This window comes from Piliocolobus tephrosceles, chromosome 8 (genome assembly GCF_002776525.5).
Source record: "Piliocolobus tephrosceles isolate RC106 chromosome 8, ASM277652v3, whole genome shotgun sequence".
In the NCBI taxonomy this organism is placed as follows: domain Eukaryota; kingdom Metazoa; phylum Chordata; class Mammalia; order Primates; family Cercopithecidae; genus Piliocolobus; species Piliocolobus tephrosceles.
In genome coordinates this window covers 33686552-33714491 of record NC_045441.1, presented here as the reverse complement: position 1 = coordinate 33714491, position 27940 = coordinate 33686552, and the positions used below count along the sequence as shown (strand labels likewise).

Here is a 27940-nt window from a genome sequence, read left to right as displayed (position 1 = left end):
CCTACACTGTGTCCCCAGCGGGGTCAGGCTCGGGCCACCCACCCAGACCTCCGGTCCAGTGGCATCCACCATGCAGGTCCCCAGTGCCAGAACCTGCCTGCCTGGGCATCGAAGGGGAGCTGGGCCTCTAAGGGCAGAGGAACTAGCAGGGTCGTATCTGTCTCCACTCACAGAGCTCCAGCAAGAAGATGCTGGATCCAACAGCCCACTTGCAAAAGATGCAAGTCCACAGAACTGGAACCTGGACAAGAGCCTGGCCAGAGGCCTGGGGATAAAGCCCCTCCACCCACTCTAGGGACCCCCAGGACCAGCATCTGCCCCCAGCCAGACCTGGCCAGGGCCTCTCAGTCCCCAGAAAACCCAGGCAGGGGTCCTAGCAAGCCCAAAGCAGTTGCAAAGAGAAAACAGAAGAGAGAGAAATCTTCCCCATCATCCTCAAACCGATGGGTCAGGGGTGGGAAGTACCCCGGGGGCTGCCAATAGCTAGGCAAGTTTCTCCTCCTGACAGGCCCCTCTCCTATTGTAACACCCTCTGAGCCCCCAAGCACTGACATTTTGGGATTCCGAACCCTTAGTTGTTCCTTATCTGTACAATATGTACAGGGGACTCATCAGACTCAAGAGACGCACCATCTCTCCGAATAACATGAAATAAAACAGGAAATTCCAGAAGGTACACTTTACTCAGATAAAATGCAGATGGTAGCAGATAGAGGCCACAAGCTCATGGTATGCCATTCCAGAGGGCCCCTCACCCACAGAGGAGCCCCTGTAGGAAGGAGGCCCAGGCCCCATCCGCACAGCAAGCCCTGGTGAGGGGCTCTGACACACCCCCATTCCAGCCTCTGGTCACGGACACAGCCCATAGTGGGCACAGCATCATGATGGAATGGACTCTGCAGGCCACGCGTGGCTCCTGGGAACCCCCCAGCCCCTCCCTTCTCCTCCCAGCCTTTCCCGCTGTCTTCCCGCTAGGAGGGCTCGGAGTTCACAGCACGGAACATCTTCCACAGCATGGAACGTCTTCCAAGAGCCCCTGCCTGTCTTTCTGTCTGGATGTAGGCAGGGGCCAGGGCTGGGGCAGGAGCCAAGGCAGGAACCAGAGATGGGGTCAAGCCAGGAGTTCTAGTCTAAGCAGGACCTAGACTGCAGCTAAGACTAGGCTGGATTCTGTGCTAAGAAATGGCATAGAAACCTCTGGGCAGAGGCTCCAGCCCAGCACAGAGCACAGGACACAGCAGGTGATTTCTGTGCCCAGCACACAAGCTCTGGCCTTATCACATTTTCCTCCATTGGCCTTAGAATGAGCAAAGAGCTTGGGTGGATAGCCTGAGCCTCAGCCAGGGAGCAGGATGGCCTCGAGGGAGCAGGTCAGCCCAGGAAGGGAGGGGTCTGCCCATGACCAGGTGGGGTGTGGCCACGGTAGCTGGAGATTGGCAGCACCCATCCGTTCTCCCATCCCCAGGGAACTTTCTTCCAGCTTGCCAAGTGTGACCAATTCCTTCTCACCCAGACCCTCACAGCAGCGTGTCGGTGCGCTTGCTGCGCCACACCACCAGGCCAGCCATGGCGACAGTCAGAACGACGGGTATAATGATCAGCGGGATAAGAACCTCATCTGGGGGGTCCTCCAAGTGAACCTTGTCCATGGTGCAGTTGGAGAAGAACTGCCTGTGGATGCCGGTGATGAAGCCCTGGGCCAGGGGGTTGGGCCAGTAGCAGCCCACGATGTTGGCCTCCATCTCGGTGCAGTTGGTGAAACTCTCATAGTACCTGCAAAAGCAGAGGGAGAGAAAGCCAGGCTCTCGCCATCCCCCCTCACACCTGACCTGACTTGAGACCAGGAAGATGGGTAGGGTGGTTTGGGTCCAGTCCCATTTGACCATGACTTGCTGCCTTTGAGGCCATGAGCTCCCAGGATCCAGGGTCTCAGCCCAGCTCCCCTGGACCTCCAAGCACTACCCAGTTCTGCCCAGTGGACACACCAAGCCATGCTTCTCCAGGGTCAAAGGGTGCCTGGATCACGGCCGCTTGGACCTGCAAAGCCTTCATCATCCAGGATACCCTAAGAGCCCAAGAGGAGGGTCTCTCTGAGGCCAGGGGCAAGCCACCTCCTAATCAAGTCACCCTGCCCTCATGTGCCAGGTGGTAGCCAAGTGGGAGTCACACCTGTGAGCCCCAGTCCCTGCCTCTTCATCTCTCGGAAGTTGCCTCCTTCGCCCCGTCTAACAGAACATGTGGAGCCCCCTTCTGTGGGTCCCCCTGTCCATGAGATCAAAGATGGGAAGGGCACTCAGCAAACCACCCATGATGCTCCATGTCCACCCAGCACAGGCTCTGGACAGTCCTCATGCTGACCAAGAGCTATAGCCACAGAGACCCAGAGGTCAACTCAGCATAAAGGACTTCCCAGCCACCACCTGGTCCAATGGGCAGCCTGTGGAGGTGATGACCTCCCTGTCATTGGGGTCTGCAAGGCCTAGAGTGGCAGCCACTCATTCAGGATGTTCTAGAAGAAGTTAGATGAACTCCTGCCCAGATGCCAACCCTTCTGTCCAGGGTCAGCATTTCCTCACGCCTGTGCTGCATGAGGACAGATGCAGGAGTGTGAAGGGTCCTGCCTTGGCTTCCCCATGGGAAAGTAGCCCATCTCCTCCTTCCTGTGCTGTCCCAGGAGGGAGCCACTGATTCGGCCCATCAACAGGAAAGAGCTGCTTCCTGCATGGAACATTATCTGGGCATAGATTTCCCAAAGCATCAGAAAGCGGTGGGAAACGGGGACTCTGACCCACTCCACCCAGGGTTCTCCTGGTCTCCCAACCCCATGCCCCAGGAAGGGTCTGGTGAGCCGAGGTACAGTTACTCAGACCAACTCCTGACTGATCCAAGGCTGGCTGTCAGCACCTTGGAATGTAGGTCAGACACATACCTGTGCCTTTCCAGGTAGTGTCGGCAGAGAACAGTCAGAGCAAAAGGAACAGCCTCGAATCCAAGTACAGAGCTGTTGGCTATCCTGGGCCTCAGGCACGATGCAGCCCCTAAGACATGCCCAGGCTTTAGAGACACCTCAACAGCTAGGTCCATGGACAAACCCTCATCTCCCCTGACCTGCTTCTCCCACAGGGCCTCAGATTCAGTGGCCTGCTGTCCACCCCAACCCCCTGCCAGCGGATCCAGGAGCTGGGGAGCCGTCTAACAGCACCGTGCAACAGCCTTCACCTTCAGAAGTTCCCAGCATCTATGTGCGTGATGAGAATCATATGCGGTAACCTCTGTGCCTCCGAAGTCATTCCACTGAACTGCTACCCAGGAATGCCACCCCCAACAACCATCCTCAGGGCTGAGATGAGCCAGACAGACCCTGGAGTAGACCCTCTGTGGACAGAGAGTCTACAGAGCAAGAGGAGTGATGTGCAGCCCCAGAACTGTCCCAAGAGGAGGTGAGGCAGGGCTGAAAGCCCTGCTGTTCCCAAACCCCACTCCCAGCCAAAGCTAGGCCACATGGAGAAGCCCACGGAGCAGAGGTAATCCCAGAAGACAGCATGGACAGTGGCTCCAGGCTCAGGTTGCAGAGCCAACATGACGGGGCCTCTCCAACTCCAGCTCAGCCACTCACCATCTTTGTGATATGGGCCATGTCATTTAACCTCCCTAGACCTCAGTTTCCTCATCTGTAAGTGGGTTTAATAACACTTATCCAATCAGGTGGTTGAGAGAACCAAATGAGTTGAGGTCCATGTGCCCCAGCAAGTGCCTGGCACAGAGCAGGTCATGGGGTGAGCCCAACCCAGCTGTTAGGTTTGGGGCAGAGCTGAGCACAGCACCCATCTCTGTGGATCCACAAAATCTGCATGTTTGTCACATTTCTAGAGAAGCCCACACTCAGTGCTTCTCTAGAAAACCAGGAACTATTTATGATTTATTCATCCCCTGGATAATCTGGGGCCTCCCCACTCCTCCTTCAGTCCGGCTCCCGAGAGCACTCTCCCTAAAAAAGATGCACCACAACCCAGGATGGGAAGGAGAGGAACCCAGCAGACTGGAAGCTGGACAAACCCCCCCAGTCAGACTCCCTCTCCCCCAACCCACCTCTGGGGGGTTTGCCCACCTTGCTTTAGGTTTCACCACTTGAGTGTGTGTTCCCAGGCAATACAGTGTTGCATTTGGAAATCCCATAGCAATGCTCCTTAACTGGGTACAGAAGGAGCCCATTGCTGCTGTTGGAGGGAGGTTCCCAGGAGAGCACACACTTTGGTTGCCCCGAGGGGCAATGAGACCCTTCCCCAGGGAAGGCCACAGGCAGGCCATGGGCAAGTTTGGGGAATAGGGTCTTCCCAGCCATGACTCCTGATGGGGCTGTCATGTGGACCAGTCCTATTGAGGGGAGCAAGCCACCTCTCCACTAAGCTCACCAAGGCCCACCCTGCTTCAGTGGGGACCAAAGCAGAATGAACATTCAGGGGAAAGGGAGGGGTGTCCTTCGTTCTTGACTGAGCTGGGCTATAGGGCATGGGCAGGCAATCGCTGTGTCAGATAAGCATCGGGTGCCCTCCACGTGGGCCAGGCTGCCTCCACCCAGTGCGTGCTGCTACGCTGGGGCACTGCCCTCCCTGGGACTTCTCTCTCCTGCCTTGGCTCTGCTCCCGAAATCTCACAGCTTCCTTTGTCGTGGTTTGCTCCACATCTTGGTGCACAGCCGCCAGAGCTTGAGAAAGGTATGTGGGAATAAGATGCTGGAGATGCCACACGTCTGACAGTATTTTCGTTTCTCTCTATTTAGTGTACAAATTGGCGGGAAATAGCACACTAGCCGAGAAATCACAGTCTGAAATTCTCAGGTCCTTGCATCCCACAGTCCTCGGTTTCCAGGACTGCTGTAGTGAGCCTGAAGGCCTCTGATCCCCTCATCTCCAACCTGGAGCTCATTTTTTTCCTCCTTTTGGATAGGTGTAGAAGTTTTCCTTTGTTTCTGCAGCTCTGATATTCCAGGGTCCATGCAGGACTTTTTCCTCCCTCATGTCAGCACTGGGCAAGCCCTCGCCAGCTGCAAGCTCATGCTCTCAGCCCCTGGCAAGGGCCCTTTATCCCTCCATTCTTCTGTTCTCTTTCTAGAATTCCTACTATCTTGGTGTTACACCTGGACTGACCACTGACCTCCTAATCATCCTCTCTCTCCTATTCTGGGGAGATTTCCTCAACATCTCCCTTCCAACCTTTCTATTCCATTTCACTTCTATCGCGTCCTCCATTTCTAAGGCTCTTTCTTTGTTCTCATTCATCACATGAGAGACAGTTGTTTGCCCTCTGAAGATACCAGTCGTGACGTTTGGCGTTTTCTTCTTGGTGCATGGCCCCCGGGGTTGCTTGGTTCCATCTCTCTGGTCTCTGTCCTTCAGGGTCAGAGCCTTAGATCAGATGTCCAGGGACGCTGCTTGGACACTTGTGACGGGGAGTAGGGACTGAGAGCTGATGAGACACTGCGGCCCTGCAGAAGAGCTTGTTCCCAGAGCTTCCAGAAGTTGGTGGGGGATCACTGCTTCTAGGTCCTTTCTCTTGGCTGGTCTCACTCTTCAGAAAGGACAGCTCCAATCCTACCCTAGACCACCCTCCTGGACCCAGTGGCAAAAGACAATGCATGTCAGCCACTTTCTCCAGCCTCCCTCTCTGGGACACCGTGACACGTTCTCGATTACACAGGGAGGCCCAGAAACCCTGGTGTCACCAGCTCCAAGAATACACCTCCAGTGTCCAGCTGGGGTGGAAGAAGGCTCTGGACACCTCACTGCTTCTCAGCCACTCTTGCCACTCTCTTGGGAGCTGGTGCTGCCAGCCAGGTCTCAGGAGGCCTCTGCAGTGTCAACCTGGCTGTTCCTAGCTCCCCTTTCCCAGCATCAGGTCTGACTTCACCAAGGGCACTCAGTCAGTGGCTCTTGCCCACTCACTCACTGACTCCAGATGCCCATCGGGTTGCCTCCACTCCTGTCCTCCCAACCCAGGGCTGGACATCTCTATTTAGTCTCTTTACCAAGGCTTTAGCAGGTTACAGAGAGGAGCGAGACCAGAAGCTATGAAGCTATGACCTCCTCCTCCCTGACTCCACCCCCACCTGTGGTTCTATTCCACGCCTGTGTCCAGGCTCACTGAGGACCAGGAGGAGCCTGCAAAACCCTTTCCTGAATCCCAGCACCCCTTCCCAGCAGACTCAGAATTCCATTCCACTTGGTTCAGCAAGCAGTTCCCCCAGGCAGTGGGGCTGCAGATGTGACAGCCTCAAGGAGCCCCCATCTGCTGGGCCACCAGAATGGCCAGGGCCGGGGAGGCTTCCTGGGGCAGGGCCATGGTCAGTGTCTCTACAGAGGGCAGAGGCTGGGGTGCTAACATGCAAAAGCATGAGGCCAGTACAGTTTGAGTCTGGCAGCAGCCACCAGGGAGTGGCACAAGACTGCAAAGCCAGAAGTGGAGTGGGGTGAGACAGAGGACTGTGAGGTCATGAGTGATTTCCAAGAAGGTAAGGAGATAAAAAACTTGGGAAGCTTCTAGAACAAGGGGCCCTCCCTTCACTATGGGGTGTTGTCCACAATTGCACCTGGTATAAACCATTGGAACCCAATACCTCTAAGTCCTCTGACCACTAAGAATAGATCCAGCCGTGACTGATGCTGTAAGAAAGACACACATAACAATGTCCACCCAGCTCCGGCTGCAAGGAGAGATGGAACACCCTCCAGGCAAGGCACCCCCCAGGCCAGGGCACCCCCCCGGGGTAGGGTAGCACCGGCCTCAGGCCAGGTCACTCCCAAACTGGACACTCCCTGGGCAGGGCACCCTCCAGGCAGAGCACCCCCCAAACAGGGCACCCCCAGGCCAGGGCACCCCCGAACTGGACACTCCCAGGGCATGGCACTAATCTGGAACAGGAGGAAAAGCAGGCATGGGGAGGATTTCCAAATAACAGAGGAGAGGGAGAAGCAGAGACACAGTGTAGAATTGCTATAACATCAGAGTGAGGATGCAGAATGGGGGATAGGAAGCTGGGAATGCGCTGTGGGTGTGGGAGGCACAAATGCCACGGGCAGGGGTGGGGCACGGGTGGGGCCATGAGTGATGTGCCAGTGGGATGTGGGTGGGGTGGCCAGAGCCAAGAGCCAAAGGCAGAGTGTGAATAGGGGCATGGTTGAGGTCCTGGGCAAAGTGTGGGGCAGCACATGAAAGGGCTGTGGGCAGCCTACAGTGGGTTGTGGGTGGGGCATGGGTGAGGCCTTGGGTAGAGTGCGGTCAGGCTGTAGTCAGGCAGTGATTGGGCAGTGGGGAGCGCTGTGGTCAGAGCAAATCCCAGGCCCAGCAGTGGCACTCACACGATGAACTCGGACAGGTTGCACCACTTCCAGACGTCCACCTTGCCCATCATGTCTGCGAAAGCCTTCCCACACAGGGGCAGCCTCTCCAACAGGCCTGTCTCGTTGCAGCCGCCCGCTCTGGGACACCCACCTGGAGAGGGGACAGTCGTGAGAATTCCACTGCAGTTCACACTGGGGGTGCCGGGACAGGGGAGGCCCGAGGGCCCGTAACTCGAGGACTCACTAGCAAGGCTCCATTTGCAAGCCTGAGACCTTTCCAGTGGGGTCCTCCACCCTCCACCCTGACCTACCTGTCAGTGCAGAAAGGAGGCTCCACACAGGGACCTGTCCCCAAGACAGGACAAGTCCACCTTTTCACTTTACCGCCTCACAGGCAGTGACACAGGGAGGGATCAGGCAGTGAGACCCTGGGCCAAACTCCTTGGGAGGTGGTGAGAGGGTCTTGGGCAGATCAGGGCTGGCAAAGAGGCTCCAGTTCCAGCTTAGGAGTCCCAGGAGCCTGGGAACATCCTGGGGACCATCCCAATGCCTGCAGGGGCAGCAGAGGAGGGCTCCAGGCCAGTAGGGACCACCCCCTCCCGGTCAAAGTCCCCCTCCGATTCTGGGAAAAATCAGGGGCTGAGGCCACTGCAGGAACTCTTGTTGCCAGCAATGGGAATGAGTCCTTTGGACTTTCTCAGGGTCTGACACAGGCTGCTTGTCCCAGGATTTCCCCACTGCCCTTCCCAACCTCTGCCCACCAAAACACCCCCTCCCCTTCCACCTCATGCCTTTGCTCCACACATTTCCCCACGGGGAACATCCTCCCTCCCACTGAGCAGCGCCCCCTGTCCTTCAGGGGCTGTCTCCACGGTCATCCCATTTCCGGATGACAGGACCTCCCTGCTCCTAAACTTCCCTCACCTGACCTCTGCTTTGGCGGTCATCATATACTCAAGAGAGAGCCCAGGCATATGTGTCCGGGGTGTGTGTGTGTGTGTGTGTGTTCGCGCGCGCATGCACAGCCCTGCTGTCTGTGTCTTGGTGTGTGTGCGTGTGTGTGTGGAGGTACACAGCCCTGCCATCTATGTCTTAGTGTGTATGTGTATGTGTATGTATACATGTGCATGTGTGTACACAGCCCTGTCATCTGTGTTCCAGCGGCCGGTGCTGGGCTAGAGGAAATACCATGAAGAAGCAGACAAGAAAATGGTTCCAGATTGACATGGGACAGACCTGGCTCACACCCACACTGCACTGGTTACCAGCTCAACCTCAGTTTCCCCATCCGCAAGATGAGGGATACAGGCCCCACCTCACAAGGAGGTTGAGCTGGCTAACTTAGGTCTGAAATGCTTAGTGCCACCATCCAGGAATGTATCATTCATTCATTCCCTCAATAAGTCTTGGCTCAATGATAGGGAAAGCAGTGGGCATTTCAGAGTCTGATCTTCTTCCGTGTGTGTGGCTCACCATGGGCACTGAGCAAGTGCTGAATAAGTCACTTTAATATGGAAATGGCACGTTTACACAGGACCACCTTCCAGTGCAGTGACCTGCTCCACCAGACCACAGCACCCCAGACACTCCTCAAGAGGCATAGCCTGCTTAATCCTAACATTAGGGAAGACCCTGGGAGACCCTTGGTTGAACAAGGGCCTGACACCAGCAAAAGGGAGTGGCTTGTCTGAGGCCAAAGGAAGGCTGGAGGGGTCCAGATCCCAGGGTTAAGGGAATTGGCATGCTCAGCCCACCCACCCCCTGCAACAGGACACCTGGAACCCCACAGAGGAGAACGCAAAAGGGCTTGCCAGCTGTTCAGGGTCATGGGTTCCCAGGCTCAAGGCACCTTCTTCCCTTTGTGACTGCCCAAACCTATACCTCAGAATACAGGCTGACAGTACTGAGAAGGGCCGCTGGGGGTCACAACTGGTAAAGTTGGATAGGGGGCTCGCAGGTCCCAGAAGCCCGTGTAGGCGCTCGCATCTCCCCTTCTGTCCATGCAAGCTTCCCCAGGACCCAGGGCATCTTGAGGCCCCAGGGAACCCTGGGGATGGGAAGCACACAGACTATGGCTCAGTGGTCGGCCTGCTGCCATGTGTAAGCAGATGGCAAGGACACAGGCTGGGTGAAGTCCCCACCACGGCCCCTGGACATGGGGTCAGTGACTGGCTCTCCCAGAACAGGTCTTTCAGGGCCTTCTGGCCACTCTGCATGGTTTTCAGCACCTGGAATGTCCCTGACCCCTACATTCACTTGTCTCATTAGCACAGCTGCAGGCCTGGCTTCTCTGAAAGGCCACATACCCCACTTAGGGCCCTGGCCCCTGAATGAGCCTCTGGGGTGCTCACATCTCTTCACAGAAGGGCCATGTGCTCACGTGCTCATTCTGTACCTGTCCCATCCCTGCATGTAGCACAGGTCCCCCACATGGTCCCACAGGGTCTGCACATGGAGATGGTGGCTCAGTACCCACTATCAACCCAGTGAATTTTATCCAAAGATTAGCGAAACATGCTGGACCACCGCTATCATGTGTTGCAAACTATGTTGGATCCTTGGACAAGGGGAAAGGGAGAGGGTCTGGTTCCTGTCTTCAGAGGACCTGCCATCGGGGGTCCAGGGGGCAAGAGGAAGACATAGGGATCTCAGTCCAACTAGGGGAGTGATTGACGATATAGCACATAATAGATGGGGCAGAATCCAGGACAGAGTATCAGGAAGTCTTATCAAGATGCACAGGCCACATAGGGGCTGCGTGTACAGGCAGCCACAGTCAGAAGGAGACCTGAGCTCCGATGTCAGTGGCAGGAAGGGGGCATGACCAGGGCTGCATTAGGACCACTGAAGGGGATGGTGCAGTGGCTATCGGGAGCTAAAAAATGCACAGGCCCCATCGGGACCATCTAAGAGGACTTGAGCTTCCCAGGTAGCAGGAGGAGCATGGAGCAGGATGGGTCCAGGTGCCCAAAGCAACACAGCTTTAGCAAATACCAGTCAATGGCCCAGAGACGGGCCAAGAACAGCAGCCAGTGTGGGGACAGTGGCCAGCCACACAGTGAGGGCTTGCTGAGGCCAGGGGAGTCAGGAGGTCCCTGAGGACCCAGCCTGTACTTTCCCTGGCCCCTAAGCCCCTATCACCTGTCCCAGGCATCACAGGAGCCTCCAAGGGCACTATAACACCCACTACACAGATGGAGAGGCTGATGCCTAGAAAGGTCTCCCAGGGTCATACAGCTCTAGGGTAGTCATCTGTGCATGCCGGCCTGCTGTCTTCACCCACAGCACCCAAGACCCTCCTGGCTCACTCCTCCAGCCAAAGCAAGGTGCTCCCCATCCTGTCTGCTCTCACTGGGCCTTGTCCACTTCCTCAGCTGGGAATGCCCACTCCCATCTCCCTAGGAGGAAATCCACAGCTCCCACCAACACCCCCACCTCACCCCTCTCCTTGGCGGCGGGGCCCCACTGCGCCCCTGCTGTCGAGGCTCTGCTATGTGCATCTCCCCTCCTCCCAGCTCAGGCCTGGTGTCAGGAGGTCCACAGCAGCATTTATGCCATGAATGTGAGGACCCCAGGATGGTAGCGGTTGAAGCAGTGTGAGCTGACAGTCCCCAAGGGAAAGCAGGTGCCCTGGACGATCAGCCCTGCTCCTTGCGGTCCTCCCCACACTATCAGAAGTGGCAGAAGCCTACCGAAGCTAGCTTTCCCCCAATGGGCAGTCAGCTCCATGCTGGGGTTTCCTCCGCTTCCCAAAGCCCGTCAGGGCTCACTGGGCACTAGGCAACTTGGGGGTAAAAACCACTGCCCACCACCTCCTGCTCAGCTGTCCACAGACACAGCTGGGACCTCACAGGGACAAGCCCACTTGGTCCCCCCAGCCACCTCAGGGCATGTGTCCTTCCTTCCATAAGAGCAATGTTAGAGAGGCCACACCTTCACCCAAAATCCCACAGTTTGTTAGCGACAGCCTGGACAATAGCCCAGGATCCTGACATCCGGGCACCACCCACAGCTTCTGATGGACACCGCTTGCGGCGGTTTTTGTAAAAGCCTTATACAAGCCTCACTATATCCTCGTAGAGAAGATAAGCAGACACACGTCCATGTCCAGTCATATGGCAGATGTCTGGACAAACTTTCTACTGAAAACAATTGAAAGCCTGGATAAAGTACAAACAATACATTCATAAAATCATCAAGAAGCTGACAAGATAGCAAGAAATTATCAAGCTAAAGACAAGATGGAGCGGAACCCAGAGGGCCATGGATTTGTTGCCCTGGAGGCATCTTCCCAGCCTGGAAAACTGGGGGTGGATAAAGGCCAAGATGAGAAGTCCAATGAAAGGCCCCATAAACTGACATTCAGAGGCAGGTGAACCAGAAATAACTCTTCACCCTCAGCCAACTAGGAGGAATGGGACCTGGCACTGATCAGGGAGGGGGACCCCTCTCTGAGAGGTCATAAGCACAGGCTGACCTTCTTGTGGATTCACAGCCCAAATTCACATGACCCGGATGGACCCAGGGAAACCCCAAGTTTAAACTGATTACCATGGAAAGGCCCCCACAGAAGCAAATAAGCCCAAACCCTCTCTAGAGGGGGGCACCCTCATTGCAGCCCTTAGAAAGCTGCCATCATTAACTTTCCAAGGAAAATGAGCAGCTCACAATCGAAAATCAACTAAGTATAACCTCGATAGAAAGACCCAACAAGGTGAAACCCTGTCTCTGCTAAAAATACAAAAATTAGCCAGACGAGGAGGCATGCACCTGTGGTCCCAGCTACTCGGGAAGCTGAGGTATGAGAATCGCTTGAACCAAGGAGGCAGAGGTTGCAGTGAGCCAAGATTGTGCCACTGCACTCTAGCCTGGGTGACAGAGTGAGACTCTGTCGAAAGAAAAGAAAAGAAACTCAACAAGGTGGTACAGCCTTCTGGGACGGTGGTATGAGAAGCTCATCCTAAGGGCACACATCAAATGAAGAAGGTTATTCAAGAAAATCTACCACATCTCAGGAAGAATAGTGAGAATCTGTGATATTTGAGCTACAACCTGCTCCCACTCCACACCCCAGCTCTGGTTGTACAGCCTGTACTCCAGTGGGTGCAACCACAAGTGGAGGTTCTCTCTACCCCAGCTCCCAGTCCTGGGCTACAATTTCACCCTGGCACAAGCAGGCATATCCCTCCCAGCTCCATGTTGTAGGAGGTCTCTTCATTCTGGGCAGACGAGGCCTAGAGGACTGAGGTTCCCTGCCTGCCCAGTCCCCACTTCTAAGGTGGAGGTTCTGTGCCAGGCATGGCAGGCCAAGAGTACTGGGAACCCAACCCCCCGACCCCAGCTCACTGGTAGGGTGGAGGCTCCACACTGGGAGGAGCAAGCCAAAATCAGAAACTACAGTCTCCCTCACCGGTGCCTGCTTGTGGGGCAGAGATGTCATTATGGTAGAAGCAGGCCATTGTCCTATCCCCAAGTCCAATACAGTTCCAGGTCCTGCTCAGGGGAAGAGGCAGGCTGTAAGGAGAGAGAGACGTTTCCTCAGCTCTTGCAGAAGGGACTGACTATATTTGGAACAGAGCAGAAGTCCATGCCTGAGGGTGTTGTCAAAAACAATGGAGGCAGGCGTGGCAAGCCTCCCACAGCTGTAATCCCATCCCTTTGGGCGGCTGAGGTGGAAGGATTGCTCAAATCCAGGAGTTTGAGACTACAGTGAGCCATGATCATGCCACTGCACTACAGCCTGGGTGACAGAGCAAGACCTTGTCTTGAAAAATAATAATAATAAATAAAATAATTTTTTATTGGACTAAAATAATTTTTTAAAGAAGAAAAAAAAATCAAAAAAGACATGAGACTTTGTTAAAGCCTGAATAGATTTTAAAGGATTATATAATCTTCTCTGACCACAGTGGAATAAAATTAGAAATCAAAGACAAGGCTGGGCGTGGTGGCTCATGCCTGTAATCCCAGTACTTTGGGAGGCCAAGGCAGGCAGATTACCTGAGATCCAGAGTTCGAGACCAACCTGGACAACATGGCGAAACCCCATCTCTACTAAAAGTACAAAAATTAGCCAGGCACGGTGGTGCACACCTGTATTCTCGGCTACTCAGGAGGCTCAGGCAGGAGAATCGCTTGAACCTGGGAGGCAGAGGTTGCAGTGAGCCGAGATCACACCATTGTACTCCAGCCTGGGCAACACAGTGAAACTTCTCAAAAAAAAAAAAAAAAGAAAGAAGGAGATCAAAGACGGAAAGAATTTGGGGAAATTCACAAATATGTAGAAAATAAACAACATTCCTAAATAACCAGTGAGCCAAAGAAGATTTCACAAGGAAAATTAGATATGGTTTTGAGAGGAATAAAAATAAAAGACACAACATACCAAAACTTAGAGGGATGCAGCTAAAACAGTACTTAGAGAAAAATTTTTAGTTGTAAAAACTTATACTTAAAAAAAAAAAAAAAGGCTGGACATGGTGACTCACTCTTATAATCCCACGTGGAATGGCTTGTGGCTGGGAGTTCCTGACCAGCCTGGGCACCATAGCGAAACCTTCATCTCTACAAAATAAAATTTTTTTAATTAGCCAGGCATAGTGGCACACCTGCAGTCCCAGCCAAATGGGAGACTGAGGTGGGAAGATCACTTGAGCCTGAGAGTTTGAGGCTGCAATGAGCCATGATCGCACCATTGCACTCCAGCCTAGGTGACAGAGCAAGACTCTGTTTCTAAAAATAAATAAATAAATAAATAAATAAATAAATAAATAAATAAACAAACAAACAAATAAATAAATAAGGCCAGGCGCAGTGGCTCACACCTGTAATCCCAGCACTTTGGGAGGCCGAGGTGGGCAGATCATGAGGTCAGGAGATCGAGATCATCCTGGTTAACACGGTGAAACTCCATCTCTAATAAAAATACAAAAAATTAGCCAGGCGTGGTGGCATGCACCTATAGTCCTAGCTACTCAAGAGGCTGAGGCAGGAGAATCACTTGAACCTGGGAGGCAGAGGTTGCAGTGAACCGAGATCGCGCCATTGCATTCCAGCCTGGGCAACAGAGCAAGACTCCATCTCAAAAATAAATATATAAAAAATAAAATAAAATAAATAAAAAGAAGAAAGATCTCAAATCAATTACTTAGCCTTCCACCCTAAGGCCCCAGACAAAGAAGATCAAACTAAGCTTAAAGATGGCAGAAGAAAGGAAGAAATTAAGATTAGAGGGGAAATTAATGAACTACAAAATAGAAAAAAATCAACAAAACCAAAAGCTCATTTAAAAAAAAAAAAGCTTTTAAAAGATCAACAAATTGACAAACCTTTAGCTAGACTCACCAGGAATAAAAGAGAGAGACTCAAATTACTAAATCAGGGATGAAAGAGGGGACATCACTACATCACTACCTGTGTTAGAGAAATAAAAAAAATTATATGCAAATACTATGAACTGCTATATGCCAACAAATTAGATAATGTCAATGAAATGGACAAATTCTTAGTAAGAATTTGTTCTTACTAGGATTTTTTATGGAATGAATTGTGCTTCCCCTAAAAAAGATACGTTGAAGTCCTAACCCCTAGTATACCTGAGATTCTGACCTTACTTGGAAATAGGGTCTCTACAGAGGTAATCAAGTCAAAGCTAGGTCATTTGGGAAGACCTATTCCAACATGACTGGTATATTCTTATAAAAAGGAGAAATATGGACACAGAGAAAGACACACAGAGAAAGAAGATGATGTGAAGACACTCAGGGAGAAGACAGCAGTGTGAAGATGGAGGCAGAGATGGGAGTGATGCTACTACAAGCCAAGGAACGGCTGGGGCCACCAGAATTTCGGGAAAGGCTGGGAAAGAGTGCCCAACACCTGGGTTCTTCTGGCCTCCAAAATGGGTTTTAAGTCACCCAGATTATGGTAATTTGTTATGACAACCTAGGACACTATTAAAGGCATAAACTACTGAAATTGGTTCAAGCAGACATCAAAAATCTGAACAGGTCTATAATAAGTAAAGAGATTGAATTCTTAACTTTAAAATTTCTCCCAAAGATAATCCCAGGTATAGATGGCTTCCCTGGCAAATTCTACCAAACATTGAAAGAAGAATTAGCAGAAATTATTTCTGTTACAAACTCTTCCAGAACATAGAACAAGCAGCACTTCCCCATCTTCCAACTCATTCTCTGAAGGCAGTATAATCTTGACGGCAAAACCATAGACATCATAGGCCAATATTGCTTCTGAATATAGATGTAAAAACCTTCAATACTAGCAAAACTTAATCCAGCAACATATAAAAAGGATTATACACCATGACCAAGAAGGTTTTATCTCAGGAATGCAAGGGTGGTTCAACATAAGAAAGTCAATTCATGTAACACATCACATTAATAGAATGAAGGGGGAAAACCACATGATACTCTCAATTGATGCAGAAAAAGCATTTGACAAAATCCAATATCCTTTTGTGATTAAAAAACACTCAATATATTAGGAATGGAATGGAATGGAATTTCCTCAACGTGATAATGACCATATATGAAATGCCCAGAGTTTTTTGTTTGTTTTTGTTTTGTTTTGTTTTGTTTTTTTGAGACGGAGTCTCGCTCTGTCCCAGGCTGGAGTGCAGTGGCCAGATCTCAGCTCACTGCAAGCTCCGCCCCCCGGGGTTACGCCATTCTCCGGCCTCAGCCTCCAGAGTAGCTGGGACTACAGGCGCCCGCCACCTCACCCGGCTCGTTTTTTTTTTTTTTTTTTTTTTTTTTGTATTTTTTAGTAGAGACGGGGTTTCACCGTGTTAGCCAGGATGGTCTCGATCTCCTGACCTCGTGATCTGCCCGTCTGGGCCTCCCAAAGTGCTGGGATTACAGGCTTGAGCCACCGCGCCCGGCCGAAATGCCCAGAGTTAACATAACCAATGATGAAAGACAACGCTATCCTTCAAGATCAGGAACAAAACAAGGATGCCTGGTTTCACCACTTCTATTCAACATAAGTACTGGAAGTTCTAGCCAGAGCAATTAAACAAGAAGAGAAATAAAAGGCACCCAAGTTAGACAGGAAGAAGTAAAACTATCTCTATTCACAGATGACATGATTTTATATGTAGAAAATCTAAAAGAATCAACATACAGACACACAGAGAGACTGTTAACAGGTAATAAACTAACTCAGCAAAGTTGCAGGGTACAAAATTAACACACAAAAATAAGTTGTATTTCTGTGCACTAGCAATGAATAATCCAAAAAGGAAACAAAGAAAACAATTCCAATTTCGATACAATCAAAAATAGTAAAATTCTTAGTAACAAGCACAACTAAAAAGGACAAAACTTGCACTCTGAAATGTATAAAACATTGTTGAAAGAATTTTTTTTTTTTTTTTGTAACAGAGTCTCACTCTGTCACCCAAGCTGGAGTGCAGTGGCGCCATCTCGGCTTACTGCAACCTCTGCCTCCCAGGTTCAAGGGATTCGCATGCCTCACTCAGCCTCCCAAGTAGTTGGGATTACAGGTGCCCGCCACCATGCCCAGATAATTTTTTGTATTTTTAGTAGAGATGGGGTTTCACCATGTAGGCCAGGCTAGTCACCAACTCCTGACCTAAGGTGATCCACCCACCTCGGCCTCCCAAAGTACTAGGATTACAGGCATGAGCCACCATGCCAGGCCTGTTGAAAGAAATTTTAAAAGATCTACATAAATAGAAAGACATCCTATGCTAACACATTGGAATACTTAATTGTTAAGATGTCAGTACTACCTAAAGTGATATACAAACTCAATGCAATCCCTATCAAAATCACAGCTGGCCCATTGCAGTAATTGATGAGCTGATCCTAAAGTTTCTATGGAAAAGCAAGGGACACAAATTAGCCAAAACAATCATGAAAAAGAACAAAGTTGGCCAGGTGCAGTGGCTCAAACCTGTAATCCCAGCACTTTGAGAGGCTGAGGCGGGTGGATCACCTGAGGTCAGGAGTTCGAGACCAGCCTGACCAACATGGAGAAACCCCATCTCTACTAAAAATACAAAATTAGTTGGGCATGGTGGCGCATGCCTGTAATCCCAGCTACTTGGGAGGCTGAGGCAGGAGAATTGCTTGAACCCAGGAGGTGGAAGTTGCGGTGAGCCGAGATCACGCCATTGCACTCCAGCCTGGGCAAAAAGAGTGAAACTCCGTCTCAAAAAAAAACAAAGAACAAAGTTGTAGGACTCACACATCCCATCTTACAACTTACAACATGGCAACAGTAATCAAGATAGCATGGTATTGGCATAAGGTTAGATAAATAGACCAATGGAATGGAATTCAGAATCCAGGAATACACTCTCACACTTATGATAAATTGATTTTCTACAAAGGTACCAAGACAATTCACCAGGGAAAGAATACTCTTTTCAACAAATTGTACTGGGACAACTGGATATATATACACTTGCAAAAGAATAAAGTCGGACCCTTCTCACCTCAACACGAAAATTAACTCAAAATGGATCACAGACCTACTTGTAGAGCTAAATGATAAAACTCTTAGACTACCCAGCTATTCGGGAGGCTGAGGCACAAGAATCACTTGAACCTGGGAGGTGGAGGTTGCAGTGAGCTGAGATTGTGCCACTGCACTCCAGTCTGGGCAACAAAGCAAGCCTCTGTCTCAAAAAATAAATAAATAAAACTTTTAGAAAAACACAGGAGAAAATCTTTGTGCCCTTGTGTGAGAAAAAGTCTTCTTATACATGACACCAAAAGCCCAAGAAACAAAAGAAAAATAGATAAATTAGACATATCAAATTTTAAAACTTCTGTACTTCAAAGGATAGCATCAAGAGAGTGAAAAGACAACCCACAGAATGAAAGAAAATATATGCAAGTTGTATATCTGACAAAAGACTTGTATCCAGGTTGCATAAAGAATTCTTACAACTCCATAATAAAGGGAAAAATAAACCAATTAAAAATGGGCAAAGGATATGAATAGTCATTTCTACAAAAATATATACAAATGATCAATAAGCACATGAAAAGACAATCAACATCATTAACCATCAGGGAAATGCAAATCAAACCACAGTCAGATACCACTCACACCCACCAGAACGGCCATCATCAAAAAGGCAGTCAGACGTGATAGCACACACTTGTAACCCCAGCCACTTGGGAGGCTGAAGTGGGAGGATGGCTTGAGGAGTTTGGGGTTGCAATGGCAGAATGAGACCCTGTATCAAAAAAAAAAAAAAAGTGTTAGTGAGGACATGCAGAAATTGGAATCTTTATATACTACTGCTGATTGGAATGTGAAATGAAGCAGCCACGTTGGAAACTAGTCTAGCAGTTTCTCAAAATGTTAAACATAGAGTTACCATATGACTACACAGTTCCACTCCTAAATTTATACCGCACATGTTCGCACAAAAATTTTTACATGAAGGTTCATAACGGCATTATTCATAATAACCAAAAGACGAAACAATGTCCATCAGCTGATGAATGGCTAGAATGTGCCATATCCATGGGATACAATATTATTTGTATGTAAAAGAGTGAAGTGCTAATACATGCCACAATATGAATGAACCTTAAAAACATTCTACTGTGAGAGAAGCCAGTCACAAAATCTCACATATTATATGATGCCATTTACACTAAATGTGCAGAATAAGCAAATCTAGAGACAGAGACAGAAAACATATTAGTGATTCCTTAAGGCTAAGGGGGTTGGAGGAAATAGGGAGTGACTGCTAATGGGTAGGGGGTTTATTTCTGTGGTGACAACAACGTTCTATAGTTGATTATAGTGATAGTTGCAAAATTCTAGGAATGTACTAAAAAATATTGATGTATACTTTAAATGGGTGAATTGTGGGGCATGTGAATTATATCTCAATAATGCTGGCTTTTTAAGGCATAATAAAAACTTTTTCAAACATACAAAAGGTGAAAGGAAATATCACTCACACACCCAAACTACAAGTAATGTTTAGGATGTCATTCAGGGACAAGGAAAGCCTATTGGAAGCCAATATGAACCTATGCAAAGGAATGGAGGACATCAGAAATTTTCACTATGTAAGTAAATATATAGAATTTTTCTCGATGTTTAAATTCTGTAAAAGATAATAATCATGTATTGTGAGATTCATAACTTTGGTTTAAGTAAAATGTATGACAGCAATGGCACAAAGTTCAGGCGGGGAGAAATGGCAGGTTCTTAGGCTATCAGTGCAATGTCACCTGAAGATAGACTGATAAGTTAAAGATATATACCATAAACCCTGAACCAACCACTGGAGTAATAACAACAACAAAAAATTACATCCAATTAGCAAGGATGGAGGAGGAGGAGAAGGGCAAGAGGAAGAAGAAATGGAGTAATAATAATAAACACTAAGTCCAAATGAAGGCAGAAAAGGAGAAAAGGAAGGAAAAGAATTGATGGTACAATGGTAAATTTAAATTTAACCATATCAATAATCAGACTGAAAGTAAATTGTCTAAGCACTTCAACTAAGAAGCAAAGATTGTCATATAAGAACAAACAGTAAGGCCCAACAGTAGGCTGCCAACAAGAATCCAACTTTAAATGAAAAGACTCAAATATGTTCAAAATAAAAGAGTGGAAAAGACACGTCTTGCTACCACTAATCAAAAGAAAGATGGAGTGGCTGTATTAATATCAGACAAAATATGTTTGGAAGCAAAAAATATTACTAAAGAGGGTCTTTTCAATACAATAAAGGGTTCGATTCATCAAGATGACATAGCAATCCTAAACATTTATGCACCTAATAACAGCATCAAAACACACAAGGCAAAAACAGAACTACAAGAAGAAAATGACAAATCCACAATTTCACAATTACAATTGGAGAATTCTTTTTTTTTCATTTGAGACAAGGTCTCACTCTGTCACTGCCTCCTGAGTAGCTGGGACCACAGGCATGTGCCACCACACTCAGCTAATTTTTTTGTTGTTGTTATTTGTAGAGACAAGATCTCATATCACCCAGGCTAGGCTCCAGCAGTCCCTTGCCTTGGCCTCCCAAAGTGCTGGAATTACAGGCATGAGCCACCGCACCCAGCAGATAGTTGGAGAATACTCCTCTCTCAATAATTTACAGAACAAATAGATAAAAATCAGGAAGCTATTAGAAAACATGAACAGCAGAGGAACAGAGGTGTCCAGGGCACGGGCAGGAGCACAGTGGAGCTGGGTATACTGTGTGTGGGGGGGCGGGGTACACACCTTTTTGGGTGTAAAGGAAAGAAGTGACTTTGGAAAGGTAGACCTAGAGCAAGGTTGGAGCAGGATGTACAGGTCTTCAGAGTTTATTTAAAGTCTAATAGAAAGGCAGAAGTGGGTTTTCAGTCACAGTACTCTCCCACTTAACCCAAATAGGCCCTCTGAGGCTTCACATCATGGAATCCCGGGCAAGCACCAGCCAGGACTGAAACTGGTGTCCCTTCAAGAGAAGCCTGTACTATCTCTGCAGGAAGGGAGGCCTATGTCCTTCTGAAGCTTGACCATGGCACCCTCTAGATGCCCCACAGGTACATCTGCCAGAAGGCAGAGACCTCATCCCATTTAGTTTCTGATTTGCTGTGTAACTCCAAACCGGGCCCTTCACCTTTCTGGACCTTTGTCTCCCCATTTGTAAAAAAGAGTGATTCTGATTCTGTGTGTTTTCATTGGTTAATAACTGTGCACCTACAAAATCTCTGTCAAGGTTAGTCTCCATCGGGCCCCAACTTCCTATTCCCACCACTGCTGACCCCAGCCTCCAGCTTGTCCCACCCATGAGCTGCTGCTCCAGGACCCTCTGGCTGCTGGCAGCACCTGCCCCTCCTCCTCCACAATCAGACTGTCCCCCATCACCACAGCCTCCTTCCTGGACACCAGCAGCTCTCATTTCTGTGGGTCCCAAGCTGTTGACCCCAGGTTCTCTTGTAGCACAGCTCTAGACTCTGAAGTGCTTTGAAGGAACCAATGAGTAATAAGAGACTCAAAAGTGAAACCATTCTTCTATGAGGCTGGTGGGGACCACCATTCATGAACCCACCCAGAAAGCCCTGAGGCTTGGGGGCTCTATCCCTAGTTCCTCTGAGCACTGTCATCTTTCAGGACAGCCACCAGAGATAGGACAGACCCAGCAGAGTCGACTGCACAATAGGCTCACCCAGGCCACAGCCCAGGCCTATTGCATGGGAGCCTCTGGAGTGTGAAACCAAGAATTCATGTTTGTTAAAACCCCCAAGTGATTCTGACGTAGGGTCAGGTCCGGGACTGAGAGATGGAAAGCAATGTGTCTCCACTCGGATGTGCAGACCATCACCTGAAGACCTCAAGCAATGTAGATTCCAGCCCAGCAGGCTTGGAGGCCAAAGCACTCATCTCTGCAAACCCCTTCTGCAGGTCCGAGGACCACACTCCAAGGAGTAAGGGCACGGGGGATGGAAGAGCAGCAAGCAGGAGCCAGGAGGCTCTAGGTGCTCACCTTGGCTCTGCCCCTGACCCTGACACTCACTCACTTGCCCCCCTGAGCCTCAGTGTCCCCATTCAGAAATGGAACCAGTGGCACCTACCTGGCAGACCCTTGCCACATTTCTCTTTCCCTTCAGCCTGGCTCTCCACCTCCCTCAGTATTAACCAGTGCTCCCTGAATGCCCTGTTCTAAGTGTGGCCCAACCCACCAAGCCCTACAACAGCCAGACAGGGCAGGTACTTAAAAGACTGAAACTCTGTGGCAGGATGGGTCAGTTGCCTGCTCAATGAGACACGGCAGGGGAGTCAAGGTTCAAAGCCAGGGCACCTGCCCACAGAGCTGTCTCCAGGTGGCATGTCACCATTGCCTCAGACTGACACCCTCACTCCAATTCCCACCCTTGGTCTGCCAAGCAGGGCTTCATCCAAGGCTTACCTCCTTGCCCTGAGGGCTCCTGGCTGGAGTGGCCACACTTAGCCCTGGCCCCCAAACCCCACCTTCCTTTCCTTCTCTGCCAGTGGGCATTTCCAAGCCCCATGCCAAGCCTGGGCTCTGCATCAGATTCTGGAGTACAGGTCGGCATTGATCCTGGGAAGGGCCTGAAAAACATCATGTCTTCTTCATCACCTCCCTCAGTTTAGAGATGGGGCGATGGAGACCCAAAAGAAAGCAACTTTCCCAAGGCCTCCCTCTGCCACCCTGCTCAACTGCACCTGCCTGCAGGTGAAAAGACAGCCCTGGCATAAGTGACCAAGGGATGCAAGCCCCAGGGACCATGTGGAGCCAGACGAGAACTAAGGCCTGTGCACCTCCATCCTAAAGCTGCCCCTGCCTTGGACTCTGAAGGTTTGCCTAGCTGCTCTCCACATCCAGCTCCTGTCCTCATCCCTGGGCCTGGCATCATTCCCTAACAGATTCTCTCAGAACCCTTGGGTGGGTCTCCTGAGCTCGGCCCACCATCCCTGTGGGCACAAGCCAGGCTAGCCCCACCCAGTCCCTCCTGGCCAGTGCCCACACCTGCAGCCTGGCCCACCTGGATCCCTAGGTCTGAATCTGAACCCCTAGATCTGGACCCCTTGGCATGGTCCCCCCTCAGCGTGCTCTGATTGTCACCTATCAGACCGAGACCCAGCCCAGTTCTTCTTCCTCCTCCGCTTCCCCCTCCTTCCCCTTCTTCCTTTCTGCCTCCTTCCCCCGTCCCTCTTTACCCTCCTCTACATCCCCTGTTTCCTCTCCCCTCCTTCCTTCCTCGTCATCCTGCAAGTTAGAACGAATCTGAACCACTGCCTTCTCCCCCCGAGCCCATTCCTAGGAGGTATTTGCTGCAGCCAGCCCAAGTCGTGGCTGTTCCTACAGCCCACCTCCCTACACAAGGCCTGCGTCTGCCACATTTTCACATTAACCATGATGCTCTGAAACACAGCTCTGGGACAAGGTCCTGGTAAGTATCCATTACCCTCAGGCAACTATTATTCTCCCTGAGCCCCTGATCTCCCCCACTGAGCCAGGCAAAGATAGCATCAATTCCACTCCACCCCCAGTGCCAGGGCATTGCCCAGTCCCTCTCCCAGGACTCTACAAACACCCATCCAGGTGGCGCAGCTATCTAAAGAGAAGGAGGGGTCCCTGACAACATGCCCCTCCCTGAATCTCTGCATGCCCCAAATCTCTGCATACCCCAGAACCTCCACATGCCCCATGGCAAGGACCTGGCCTGGGCAGATTGGGCAGATTGTCAATGTGCCTTTGAGGACCACATGCCATCCTCAGGCAGGTGTTCTGAGATAACTTCTCTGCCCATGGAGGTGCTATGAGGATGCCTGTGACAGCACCAGCCCTGGGCCTGCACAAGGCAGGCACCCTGAGAAACCAAGTGTCCTCCCAGGAAGCTCATTTCTAGTGCACATGAGGCTTGAGGGGCTCCCAGCAAAATCTGACAACCCACCCAATGTTAGAACAATGGTGTAAAGACAGATTCCTGGCAACACCACAAAAGAGGGTCATTGCCAATCAAGCTACTGGCTGCATTAGTAAAGGTCGCAGGAACTGAATCAAAATAGAAATCCATTTTGGTTGGTTTCATCGGGAAACAAAGAACATGCCGGCCTGTGTTTCTTTTGTCTCAGGGACTTCCAGACGCCGAGAGATGATAAACAGCCAAACAGATGCACTTCCTCGAGAAAGGGCTTTTGTGGCTAGTCATTTGGAAATGAAACACAGGCGCTCTCCCCATCCTTGACAGAAAGAGCATCGATCAGACTGGCAAGTGGCTACCATGGGCCATGGTCAGTCGACCTTGGGAGGCTGTGGATTCTGGGTGGCTCTGCCCCTGTTCTCTGTGGTTGGGCAACTTCCTCTCAACCCTCCAGACTTCTGTTTCCTTATGAAGAGTAGGTAAGAGCATGGAGGTCAGATAACCTCCAAGGAAGACTCCAGTGCCAAAAATCTATGGGCCTCTTCTTGGCCAATCACCACCATCAAGTCTTTTTTTTTTTTTTTTTTTTTAACAGAATCTCGCTTTGTCACCAGACTGGAGTGCAATGGCACGATCTCGGCTCACTGCAATCTCCGCCTCCCAGATTCAAGCAATTCCCCTGTCTCAGCCTCCCGAGTAGCTGAGACTACAGGCATGCACCACCACACCTGGCTAATTTTTTGTATTTTTAGTAGAGATTTTTAGTAGAGATGGGGTTTCACCATGTTGGCCAGGATGGTTTCAAACTCCTGCTCGGCCTCCCAAAGTGCTGGGATTACAGGCGTGAGCCACTACCCCCGGCCCGCCACCACCAAGTCTTTAATTCACCAGAGTTACTGCTATCCAACCATGGCCCTTGGGCCCACCTGATTCAGCAGAATCAATGTGACCACAGGTAACATGGTAGCAGGACATCATTTAGTGATAAAAATGGTGGTACCATGTTCACATGCTTGCACACACAGGCACACACACTACGGTGCTCCATCTTTGGGTGCTGTGAGTGAGCCTCATGAGGCCCAGTGCAGTCACTGGTGGGTGCCTTCCTACACCTCCCCTTGTTGAAGCATGAATCCTTCCAACTCACAATCCCATGCCCAACACAAGACGATAGGGACTAAACTGAATGGAATCAAACTGACGGTCTCAGCAGCCCTTTGCAGGTTGCTATTATTACATCTACATTGCAGCTGGGAAACTGAGGCCAGTGAGTGCTTTGTAATCTTGGGATCATGATCGGGATTTTCACCCAGACCAGAAGAGTCCAGTCAAGGGCTGGACTACTGGCTGCATTAGTAAAGGTCGCAGGAACTGAATCAAAATAGAAAACAGCAAAGCACCCTGCTGAGCAGACAATTGCTAGACTTCGCATCCCCACAGCCCTGCACAGCATCAAATGCTTTCTGGAAAAAGGTTTGGAATTCTCAAAGAAGCCCCAGAGGCCAGCACCCTCCCTGCTGGTCCCCCTGAGCCAGTCCTCACTCAAGAGGAACCCACCCAGCTCCTTCCTTCCAGACACAGCAGCATCCAGGACAGATGTGGGCTCCAGTCCCACCTCTGACACATCAGCCTGGGACCATGAGCAAGTTTTACCTCTCTTTGAATCTCACTCTGGCCAGGCAAACACTGGGAGGGTCTGCTGAGAAGCCGGGCCTGGTCCCCATTCTGGCCAGGGAGCATGAACCCATGTCCCATTGGAGGGGGACAGTCAGCACCAACACAACAAGACAAAGAAGTGGCCCTCAGGAACTGCGTCCACGAGAGACAGGATTATTAAGAGGAGGGATTCTGTGCAGGCGGAAGCCTGTGGTCCTTCTCAATTCCATAATGGAGATGGTCAGGAAAGCCTCAGCTTCTCCCAGAATGAATCCAGAGGACCTTCCTTCCATTATAGCCACCAAGATCTCCACCTGGGGGGCGCTCACTGGAAGTTTGCTGAAATCCCAAATCAGCATGCTCCTGATTTCAGAAGCTGCCACACATCTTTGCACTTCAACACAAAATCAACCACGTCCTAGGCTCCAGCCCTGGAACACCAAATGAAGCCACACATGTCCTGCACACCAAGGCCTCTTCAATGGAAGGAAAATGAACACTGAGTTTGGTCCACCCTTTTCCCACCTCCCTTACCAAATCCCAAATCATCAAAACAGGCCCAGTGCTGCATCTTACAGTCAGGGAAACGGGACCACCAGACCAGGGCCCTCCATCACCAGTGTACCCCCCAGAACTGGCTAGGCTCAGTCACCGCTTAGTGGACCCCAGCCCTCAGCAAGCACTCTTTCCCAACAGCCCTTACATACATTCTCTCTCTCTCTCTCACTTTCTCTTGGATAATTTCTTTAGTAAAGTACTTCAAACTAAGCTTTTAGTTTAATCTATTTCCATTTTGTGAGCAACGGTTCTCCCTAGAGTCCTGATTTATTGCGGAAGAAGACATTAGGAGGGGACGGCTCAGAGAGTCACCCCGCTTCCCCTGTCAGCCGGTTCCAAGACACACACAGGCGTCCACACACTGAAGGGCCCTGGGAGGACCAGCTACCCAGTCTGGAGTCCACCCGCCCTCGCCCCTGTGAGTGGTGGGCGGGCACTCAATGCCAGGACAGGGAGCTCACTACCTCACCGACAGCCCATCCTAGGGGGAAGGGGGAAGGAGCCAGACCTGGTCCGCCTCCTCTCTCGCCCACCCTGAGGCGACCCCAGAACTGGGGAGTGGGGGGATATCACAACTAGGAGGAGCGGGGGCTGCCGGACCCCACCGGCAGAAGAGCCCGGAGGGGACCCTGTGCCTCCCTTGCCCGCCAGAGTACTTCGCCTTCAGCTTCTCCCGGGTGAACCCTCCCGCAGAGCCCGGGGACCCCGCCAGGGTCACTGTGCGCCCCTCCCGAGCTCAGGGGGAAAGGAAGGACCGCGGCGCAGGTGGGGGAAGCCGCGGGTCCACGCGGGTCCCATGAACTCCGGGGAGTGGGGGCGCCTCCGATGCGGGCCGACGGCCCCTTACCGCAGAGCAGCAGCAGCAGCGGGAGAAGTTGCGGGCGCCGCCGCGCTCCAGTCTCCATGGCTGGCCGGCCGCGGCTGGGTCACTCTTGGTCCGGCTCGGGGTGCAACCGGGGACGCCCGGATGGGGTTGGGGTGGGGCGGGGCCTCAGGGAGTCCGCCCCCAGGCCGCGCCCCCCAGACCACGCCTCCGGCCGTGCCAGTTACCTCCAGATGTGGGGTGCAGGCCCTGCAGGCGCGCCGGGTGGGAGGGACGGGGGCGGCTGGAGTCTGGGCTGGAATCTCAGCGGGGGTGAGAGGGGTGAGGGCTGGGTTTCGAGCTGGGGACTAGCTGGGGGGGTGCCGGCTCTGAGAGCGGGACTGGGGTGCTGAGCTGCAAAGGAGCGTTTTGGGAGCAGATTGCAGGGGCAGGCTGGGAGGTGAGCTGGAGTGAGAGTGGGGGCCGGCTGATAGTAAGCTGGACTGCAGGCTGGAAGGACATGGGGAACTTCCGTCCAGGCTGGGGGGCAGACTGTGGGGGTAGACCGGGGAGGGCGCTGAGGTGAGGATGAAGCGCTGGCTGATGATGGCCTAGAGGAGGCTGCGGGTAGACTGGAGGAAGGTGGACCTGGGGGTGGGCTAGGTGTGCCCTGGCCGAAAGTAGACCAGAGTCCAGAGCTGCCCCCAGGCAGGAAGGGGACATTTGAGCAGAGACACATCTAGGAGCCAGGTCTCCAAGGGTCAGGAAAGTGCATGAAGGAGGTTAGGGTGTGTGTGTGCGTGTGTATGTGTGTGTGTGTGTGTGTGTGTGGTGTTCATAGAGTATGTGTGTGATGTGCATGTGGGGTATGTGTAGATGCATGTGTGTGCGTGGAGTGTGTGATGTATGGTGTGTGTGTGGCATGTGTGAGTTTGAGTCTGAGACAAGGTGTGTTTGTGAGTGTGTGCTTCGGAAACAGTGTGTATGAGAGAGACTGGAGGATGTGGCAGCTACACACAGAGACATATCACACATCAAGGACCAAGCCACAAGCAAACCGAGGGACGAGAGTATCTGGCGCCCCCAAAGACCTGGCCTCAGAGAGTATCAGCATCCCTGAGGGGAAGGAAGGCCTCAGTTTCTCCAGCCACAGGTCACTTAGCCAGATGGGTTGC

At 51.2% G+C, this 27940-nt stretch overlaps 1 protein-coding gene across 1 annotated transcript; it reads right to left on the bottom strand.

Moving 5' to 3' along the window:
• Positions 1 to 664: 664 nt before the first annotated feature.
• RAMP3 (receptor activity modifying protein 3) lies at positions 665 to 26906 on the bottom strand. Its single transcript, XM_023226418.2, has 3 exons — positions 26811 to 26906; positions 7356 to 7488; positions 665 to 1773 (listed from the first exon to the last, which is right to left on the bottom strand). Exons 1-3 carry the CDS (start codon positions 26866 to 26868, stop codon positions 1518 to 1520), a joined length of 447 nt encoding a protein of 148 aa, XP_023082186.1. The 5' UTR covers positions 26869 to 26906; the 3' UTR covers positions 665 to 1517.
• Between the last annotated feature and the right edge of the window lie 1034 nt (positions 26907 to 27940).

What these genes read in the sequence shown, in the direction of transcription:
- RAMP3 (XM_023226418.2), bottom strand. Translation starts at nt 26,868, where the DNA reads ATGGAGACTGGAGCGCGGCGGCGCCCGCAACTTCTCCCGCTGCTGCTG. An exon ending in GCTGCTGCTGCTGCTCTGCG is followed by an intron (nt 7,489 to 26,810) that starts GTAAGGGGCCGT and finishes TCCCCTCTCCAG; the next exon opens with GTGGGTGTCCCAGAGCGGGC. An exon ending in AACCTGTCCGAGTTCATCGT is followed by an intron (nt 1,774 to 7,355) that starts GTGAGTGCCACT and finishes CTGCTTTTGCAG; the next exon opens with GTACTATGAGAGTTTCACCA.